Source organism: Alligator sinensis, unplaced genomic scaffold (assembly GCF_000455745.1).
Source record: "Alligator sinensis unplaced genomic scaffold, ASM45574v1 scaffold859_1, whole genome shotgun sequence".
Lineage (NCBI taxonomy): Eukaryota > Metazoa > Chordata > Crocodylia > Alligatoridae > Alligator > Alligator sinensis.
In genome coordinates this window covers 742,827-751,801 of record NW_005842656.1, presented here as the reverse complement: position 1 = coordinate 751,801, position 8,975 = coordinate 742,827, and the positions used below count along the sequence as shown (strand labels likewise).

At 61.6% G+C, this 8,975-nt stretch overlaps 1 protein-coding gene across 1 annotated transcript in view; it reads right to left on the bottom strand.

Annotated features, from left to right (window-relative positions):
• Nucleotides 1-8,975, bottom strand: part of ARMH3 (armadillo-like helical domain containing 3) — a 77,647-nt gene that overhangs the window by 8,258 nt on the left and 60,414 nt on the right. Inside the window, exon 23 of the mRNA XM_006033725.3 lies at nt 3,059-3,137. Coding sequence (XP_006033787.2) covers nt 3,059-3,137 — 79 coding nt within the window. The remainder of the gene's footprint in view (nt 1-3,058; nt 3,138-8,975) is intronic.

Below are 8,975 nucleotides of genomic sequence, written 5' to 3'. Positions count from 1 at the left end.
GCCAGGGCCGTCCCGGGGTCGTTGGGAGCGGCAACTGTGCAGCGGCAGCTGCTGGCTCATTAACAGTCTGTCGGCACTTTAGACGGCCCCGCACCCGCCAACAAATCCCCCAGGCACAACCCAACGAGAGTGCAAAAGCTTGGAAAGGAAAGAGGAGAAAGCACTTAGCCGCCAAGCGCAAAAGGCTCCGGGAATGGCCATTAGCAATTAATGAGGCTGTAAAGTCCTGATGGGGATCTGGAGGGAAGGAGCCCAAGCAGGATCTAGAGAACCTGAGAAATCCCAGAGCCACGGGGGTGGCAGGGAGCTGCGGGGTCACATCCAGTCCTGAGGCAGGATCAGCTCCGTCCAAACCAGCCCAGACAAACCCTGGGTCCGACCTTGGAGCCATGCGACAGTCACCCCGACACAGCCCCAGGCATCGCCCCACCCACAGGGGCGCTGCAACCGCCAACGTCCTGCTGCTGCTGGGGGTGGGGGGTCAGGGATGCTGCAGAGACCCCAGGCCCAGGCCGCGCCCCCGCTGCAGAGGAAGGAAACCCCCCCCCAGTCCAAACCAGTCTGAGCAGGGGGGAAATCCCTTCCTGCCCAGTGCAGTGCTGATCTAAGCCTAAGCGTGGAGGCAAGATCCTCCAGCCAGGACCCTACGGGGTCGGTGCCAGCAGGAGCATTGGCACAGCCCAGCCCCATCCCCAGCCCGCGCTGCAGCAGCACCAGTGCCTCTGTGGGAGTATTAAAACCCCCCAACACATGGAGCAGAAAGGGGAGAAGGGGGCAACCAGCACAGCCCAGAAGCCTGGGACACCCCACAGCACAGCACGGGCATCGCTGCACCTAGAGCATCCCCCACCAGTGCCCGTCCACCCTCTCCTTGAACCCTCCAGTGATGGAGAGCCCACAGCATCCCTGGCATCTCTCCCACTGCCTCAGTGATTAAATCCACCTCCTCCAGTACATTAAGCTGGGGAGCGAGAGAGAGGATCTAATACCTAGGCCCTGGAAGAAGTCTCCAAGCAGAGCAGAGTCCAGTGCCCTGGACGGACCGCTCCAGGTCCGAGCTCGGCGGCACAGTGCTCACGTCCTCTCGGCGACTCGGGAAGGGCTGTGATACCGCGCCATGGAGCCCGGCCAGGCACACACAGAAGCACCGTGTCTCCTGCCCTCGTGGCTGTGAGGACCAACCTTGCCCAGCTGGAGGGAGCGCATGCCTGGTGACCATACCCTGGGGGGAACGGGTCTGGTGCACCCCGCGTGTGCCCATGCGTGTGTCTCTGCGTGGACTCTGCTGTGCAATGCTCACACTTGAAATGTCAGCATCGACTGCTCTGCTGCCGAGCGTCTGAGCCGGCAGGAGCAGGAAGGGGGTCGGGATTTGGAGCTGCTCTAGAAATAGAAATAGCAGGAGCAGAGAGAGGGGAGAGGGGGGATGGGGAGAAGGAGAAAGGCAGAAAAAAGGAAGCAGAAGCTTTGGCTTGGTGGGGACGACACCCAAGCACTGGGTGCACGAGAACGAGGGGCCCCGTCGTGATGCACTGCTCCCCATCACGGGCAGGCACCTCGCTGCCCTTGGGGGCACTAAATCTCCTGGCAGGGTCCCTGCTGCGTGCACCCAGCCCTGCACCATGTTGACGGCCTGGGAAGGGCTTTCTTTGCTGCTTCCACTGCTTCAGGGGGGCTCAAAAGAAATCAGCCCTCCTCTGTGCTGCCTAATCGTCTCCCCCCCGCCAGGTCCTCACACGGGACTGCTTCCCTCGCCTGCCCACCACGGCAGGCAGTATTTCAAGCCCAGCACATGGGGAAGGAAGCCTCCGGCATGACCTCCCTCAGCTGTTGGGGGCTAGTAGCTGACAGCCCCGAGCACCTCTCCACTCCCAGGCCGACAGCCCCCACCCCAGTAACCCCGTTCCCCAAGGCTCCTCCTTTTGGAGTAATACAGCCTCTGGGGTGGGGGTTTCCAGCACAGGACAGCATCAAACTCACCATGGAGGGGAGGGTGCAGGGAGCCCCGGAGACGGCATTATCCTGTCGCCTCCCAGGAGTGAGAGGGGAACGGAAGGAGAAAGGACCTCAGCTCCTTCTGCACTGGTTCAGGGCCGTATCTGGAGCAGGGCACAAGCCTGGGGGGCTGTGGGGTGGGCGTGTGAATGGCCTATCGCACAATTTAGCAGGATCAGGGCTCCACCGCCTGCCCGTGGCTCTGCTGAAGGCCCACATGCACTTTTGCCCCATGGAAAGGGGAGCCCTCGCCCCTCTGGGTCACAGGGCCGAGCTGCCGGCAGGAAGGGGAGAGACTCAGGCCAAGCCACAGGGAAACCCCTGCCCAAGGCAGCTGCCAATGGGACCGGCTCATCTCAGAAGCCATTAAAGAGCCGCGCGGGGCCTGGTGCACCCAGCGACCCTAGAAAAAATCTCCGCCAAGGGCTGCCCATGCTCCAGCCAGAAGATACTGAGTCTCTTTACGTCATCTACATCCCCGCTTTCTGCTCCACGTGTCAGGGGGTTTCAGCCTCCCCAAGAGGCGCTGGGCTCTGCCAATGCTCCTGCTGGCACCAACCCCACAGGGTCCTGGCGGGAGGGTCTTGCCCCTGCACTCAGGCTGCACTGGGGCAGGAAGGGATTGCCCCCCTGGTCAGACCGGTGTGGACTGGGGGGGGTCCTTCCTCTGCAGCGGGGGCCCAGCCTGGGCCTGGGCTCTCTGCAGTGCCTATGAACCCCCGGCAGCAGCAGGACGTTGGCAGCCACGGCCCCCCTGCATCCCGGCGGCGGGGGCGATGCCTGGGACTGTGTCAGGGGCAACTGTATTGCGTGGCTCCGAGGTTTGTCTGGGCTGGTTTGGATGGGGCTGATCCTGCCTCAGGCTGGGACTGGATGTGACCCTGCAGCTCCCTGCCCGCCCCACGGTGCTGAGACTCTTGATGCAGCCCCTCACCAGGCAGCAGGAAGCCCCCCCTGGAGCTGACGCCCTCTCGCCAGCCTACGACAGGCAGGGGTGGGAAGCCTGGAAGAAGACTGTCACCCGCACGGCGCTCAGGGGTCCCGGGCGGCGCGCAGGGCTTACCTGCTCCTCGGACAGCTGCGAGATGTGGTTCACAGCGGCGTAGGACTCGATTTTGGGGTTGAAGTGGTTGATGATGGCTCTGAAAGGGAAAGGGGCAGCGTGAGCAGGCTCCCCACTTCCTTGCCCCGGTTCTGGCCCAGGCACTGACAGGGGGTCTCCAAAACACCCGTCCCTCCAGCCGCCCCATCCCCGGTGCTCCCTGCAACCTCTGCGCGGCGAGGCCCGCGGTGCCTCTGTCCCATGCCCGCACCGGGCGCAAAGTGCACTCAGCTCTGGGGCAAGGGGATCCCGCGTGGGCTGGGCCATGTGACAGCAATTCGCACGCCCACCCCACAGCCCCCCCAGGCTTGTGCCCTGCTCAGAATACAACCCTGAACCAGTGAAGAGGGAGCTAAGGTCCCAGCTCGAGTGAGGACCCCAGTACGGACTCCGTGAGGACTCCCTGGCGACCCAGCACCGGACAGATGGATGCACGGCATGCAGAGTCCTATCCGCTGCTGCACAGCCCCTCGGGGAGTGCCACTGCCCCACAGCGTGGCTGGGGGACACCGGGGCCTGGCCAGCGCCCTGGGCAGCCACGGCAGAGGGGTTGTGAACAGGGACCCCCGGTGCCCGGCTGGCTCCCAGCTGACTGGCCTCACTCACTTCCCCTCCCCACGGCCCGGCCCCGCGCTGGGGGTCTCAGCACCACCGAGCTGTGCCGGGTGCCTTGCCCCCGAGCGCAGACAAGGAAGCAGCAGGTCCCCGGGGTGATGCCCCCTGCTCGGGCGGGGGGCTGCGGAGGGAGAGGGTCCGGGGGCTGCTCCCACCAGCACACCGCACAGGAAGGCAGCCAGGGCTTTCTCTCCTCATTGGCATGACAACGCTCCGGCTCTCTCCCCCGCGCTCGCCCCCTCCTTGCCTGGTGCTTTCCTCGGGCCCCAGGAGAGGCGAGGAGCCAGCGTTGGGGGCCCTTGGAAGAGCAGCGCCGAGCTGGGAGGCAGGTGCGCAGCGTCTGCTCCTTCCCACTCCGGTGCAATGACAGGCGTCTGCTTAGGTCCCCGTCCCCACCCTTTGGGACGCCCGCCGAGACGCCCAGGAGCGCGCTTCCAGCCGCTCGGCTCCTGGCTGGGCTCGAGGTAGCACGTGGCAGCCCCCGGCCCGGGGCCAGGCCAGAAGGACACGGTCGTGGCCTGCCGTGCTCAAGGCCTTGAGGACACGGTCGGCCGAGGCTAATGGACTGCGATGCTCCTGCGTGGGCCCAGCCCGGCTGTCACCTCCCTTCTCCCTCCACACGCAGTCCCCGAAACCCCTGCCCAAGGGGCCAATGCAGCTGGGGCCCCCGCGTACAACTCAGAGCTGCCCTGGATATAACTCCGGGCCCATCTCAACACGCTGCGACCGCCGCCGCTGAGTCAGCCGCCAGCGACCGTCGCCGGCCCCGTTCCAAGCCTCCGAGACGCCGAGTGGAGCAGAAGCGTGAACGGGCTCGCGAGCCGTGATGTTTTAATTATTCGTTATGCCCATTAGTGGCTTAATTAGTCATTTGATGGTAAGACGGTTACCTTTAAGAACAACAGAGCGCCTGCCTGGCTGGAGGCGGCGTTGGCTGCCGAGCGCCAGATGGGCTGCACGCAGCGGCCTCTACGCGCCGAGAAGGAAATTATGCTCCGTCCCAGTGGAGTCTTTTAGAGCTCCCCGGGAAGGGCAATCGCAGAGGCTGTCTGGCTAATTAAGCCACCACATGGCGAGCAAAGCCTCCTGGCATTTTGAGGGGATTTAGCTGCATCTTCCTGGCCATGGCGAGCCCGGCCGTGAACTGGCTGGTGCGTGCAGGAGGGTCTGCTGGCCCCCCCATGTCGGGGTTCGGGGAAGCACCTGTGCCGGTGCATCTCCGTGGGGTGTCAGAGCTACTCCTGCCCGCGCACGGGCCTCTTGCCAAGCCACCCTCTCCCAGGAGACGCTCCTGGCCTGAATGCCTGGGAGGACGTGAGGGCTAGAAGGGCCCTCAGGGGGTCACATCTAGTCCAGCCCCCTGCTCCAAGCAGGACCAGCCCCAACTACAGCATCCCAGACAAGGCTTTGTGTAGCTGGGGCTTCAAAACCTCCACGGATGCAGACTCCACCACCTCTCTGGGTAACCTGTGCCAGTGTTTCACCACCCTGCTAGGGAGAAATGCTTTCCTAATATCCAACCTCAACTTCCCTTGCTGCAGCCTGAGCCCATTGCTCCTTGTCCTGTATCTGCCCCCACTGGGAACAGTCCAGCTCCATCCTCTTTGCAACCCCCTGCAGGGAGGTGAAGGCTGCTATTCAATCCCCCTCGGTCTTCTCTTCTGCAGACTCAGTCAGCCCAGGTCCCTCAGCCTCTCCTCACCAGTCCTGTCCTCCAGCCCACAACCATTTTCGTTGCCCTCCGCTGGACTCTCTCCAATGTGTCCACATCGGGAAGAGAAAAGGACACAAGGATGTTAGCAAGGAGTCTCAAGCACACACGTGTGCTCGCACACTCAGGTACCTGCGGGTCCCTCTAATGTTAAAAGCATCCAGTAGTGACTACCCGCTCTTTGCAAGAAATGCTGTGGGGTTTCCAACCCCGGTCCCCATGCGTGCCCCCAGCTCCCTCCGTTCAAGGGCTGCCAAGAGGTTACACGCGCAGGCCCGGTCCCCCCGGCCGTTCGGCCGCAGTCAGGCACCGGCTCTGGTCTCCCGGCCGGCGTTCCCTGCCCACACCGTGCAGTCATGCTTGGAAAAGACGGGTGATAAAGCCAGGGCAGGAGAATCTCAGACACAGCCGGCTCCCCCATCCCGGCCTCATTCCCCTGAATCCACGTCTTCCACAGACAAAGGAAGGATCTTCCACCCTTTCTCCAGCGCTTGGGGACAGACACACGCCGCCTTCACTGCCACTGCTCCCAGCCCAGCTCCCCCTCCCCTCCTCTCCACAAAGGATGTTAAACCACCAGAACTGTATTATTACCGTACTGAAAACACTGGGTCAGACACTCCGGGGCCCGCTCGATATCACTGGGATTAATTGCCGTTCTTAGTGGCTCATGGGTGCCAGCTGAGACACACATGCTAAGGGCCGTGGCATTTGACGGTAATGAGCAGTGACACTTATCTGTCTGAACAAGCCAAGGCTTGGCAAGAGCCGCGTGATGCTGCAAAGGGAAAAAAAATGACATAAAGCTCTTGGGAAAAAAAAAATTAAAAAAAAATGAACTGAAGGCTTCCAGAAGGGCAAGATCCATCCTCGAGCCAAAAATAGCATCCCCCCCATCTTGGGATGTGACACATGGGAGGGGTTTAAAATTAGCACTGGGCGGCAGGAGGAAATCCAATTCCCGGGGGGATTTCGAGCCCTGCCTGTGCCGGGAGCTTAACGCGAACCCCCGGGAATCACAAAGTTCTCCGCGACCGTCCGTTCGGTCTGATCCTGGATGGATCAAAACGGTGCTTCTGCAAAACCGGGACCACTTGGTTCCACGCGGGCTTTGGGTTTTTGTCTGTGAAGAGAAACACAGACTTGGCACAGGAGAGAGAGAGAAAAGGGAAGGCCAAGTGTCTCCTCCTGGCCGCGGCAGGCAGCCGCAACCTGGCTTGGTCGTGCTACGGAGTGAAACGGCCTGACACGTGGGGCGGCTTGACGGCAGTTTCACGGAGCTTCGTCTTCTGAGTAACAAGGGCTTTGTGGCATGGGTTCCTCAACCAGCTCCTGGGTGAAGCCCCGCGATGCCGGCTGGACATCCCCGGCAGCTCCGTTCTCCTCCCCAGCTAACGCCAGCTGCAAGGCACTTGCGAGGGCACCCAGCTCGTGATGGAGCCGAGCCTGCCCAGATCTGCAGTCCTGAGAGGCCTCGGCTCCGTGTTCGCAGGGAAGGGGTCCAGTATCCGCTCTATTTAAGGAGCTAATGCCAGGGGCTACAGGGTCCCAGTGCGTGGCTAGAGATGCCCAAAGCAGGACGAAGCATGGGTTGAGCTGTGCCAGGCTCGCAGACCCTCCTTGGCATCACCCCTCGCTGGCGTGGGGCTGCTGGAGGACATGGCGATGCCTGATCTAGTCAACATCCCCCCATGGCTCCCTCTGCCCCTGCCCAGCACCTGTTACCCTCTGCCCCTACGCAGCAAGCGCTGCCTTGCACCTGATCTTCCCTCTCCCAGAGCCCTCTGCACAGAGCCTGCAAAATTAACATTCACCCGGCTGCCGAGGATTCAGCCTACAACGAATCACAGGAAGAGGCAGCCTCTTCGGCCTCTGGCACGTTACATATAACACGCAATTCACTGGGGCATCTTGCCATAAATTTAGACCAGCCACATGTGCCAAATAGTTATCATACGATTAACTGGGGAAGCACACGATACATTTTAGACTGGCCACACATGCAAAGTAATGGTCAAGCCATAAAAATGGCTGTCCAGCTACAAAAAGGGCCGACCAGCTACAAAGTGAGGGCTTGAAAACGTGCAACAACTTAATAGCTGGTTTCTACCCAGCTTGAATTTGACCGTGAGGCAGAGACCTTAGGCACCTGAGGCCCAGAAACTGAAGTGCGGCAGGCAGCAGCTGCAATTCAAACCCTGCTGCCCATGGGCTGAGCCCCAAGAAGGGCCCAGGCTTGCTCATCTTCCCTGCAGGCACTGCTAGGATTGCTCTTCCATGCTTCCTGCTGCGCAGAGGTGTTTCTGGTAGCCCCGTCTTGTGCAGAGACACGGTGAAATCATGTAGGATCATAGGAAAATCAGGCTGAAGCGACCTCATGGGGTCACGTCTAGTCCAGCCCCTGCTCACAGCAGGCTTGGCCCTGACCAAACCATCCCAGCCTAGAGTCCATCCAACCTGCTCTGGAAAACATCCAGGGAGGGAGATCCCACCACTTCCCCAGACAGCCTGCTCCAGCGCCGGACCACCAGTCAAGGAGTTCCTCCTCATCGCCAGCCTCAGTTTCCCCTGCTGCAGCTTGAGACTGTTGCTCCGAGTCCTGTCCCCTGTGGCCACAGAGAAAAGCCTATCTCCGTCCTCTCTACCATCGCCCTGCAGGGACTTGAAGCCCATGATCAAACCCCGCCTTGGTCTTTTCTCCTCCAGACTTGGTCACCCCAGCTTTTCCAGCCCAGCCTCGTCTGTCGTGCTCCCAGACCTCTGGTCACTGCGGTCGCTCTGCGCTGGACTCTCTCCATCCTGTCCACGTCCTCCTGGAAGTGTGGAGCCAGAGCTGGGCGCAGGGCTCCAGGGGAGGCCTCCGCGGTGCTGAAGAGCGGAGATCCCTGCCCTGGATCTGCACCGACGCTCCTGTTTGCACAGCCCAGGAGGCTGCTGGAGGATTCGGCAATACGAGCGCGCTGCTGGCCCGTGTTTAGCTCGTGCTCCACATCCCCCAGGTCCTGCTGCAGTGCTGCAGCCCAGCCCTCTCTTCCCCGGGCTGGATTAGTGCATGCAGTTATTCCATCCCAAGCGAAGGACACTGCAGCTGTCCTTGCTCAATCTCATCTGATTGATTTCTGGACTTCTCCAGTCTCTCCAGGTCCTTCTGGATCCCAGCCCTGCCCTCTGGAGAGTCTGCAACTCCACCCAGCTCCATACTGCCCACACCTGTGCTGAGCGTGCGCTCCATCCCCACACCCAAATTGTGAGCGAGGGTGTTAAACGACACCAGACCCCGGACAGACCCCTGGGGAACCCCACATGACACCTCCGCCCGCCTAGACCTTGAGTTACAGATAGCTACTTGTTGCCTCGCTGCAAACACCAGGACCTATGCCCAGCTGAGGAACCAACCCCTTCCCTCCCCTACTGCTGCAAAGGCCGGCACCTGCCCACAGAGGCTGTGCCCCTCAGACATCGAGGCACCAGACTTCATGCTGGGCTCAGCAGCCCGGAGCCCAGGACAGCACTTCCTAAGGCAGGACACAGAGCCCGACAAACACGAAAGAG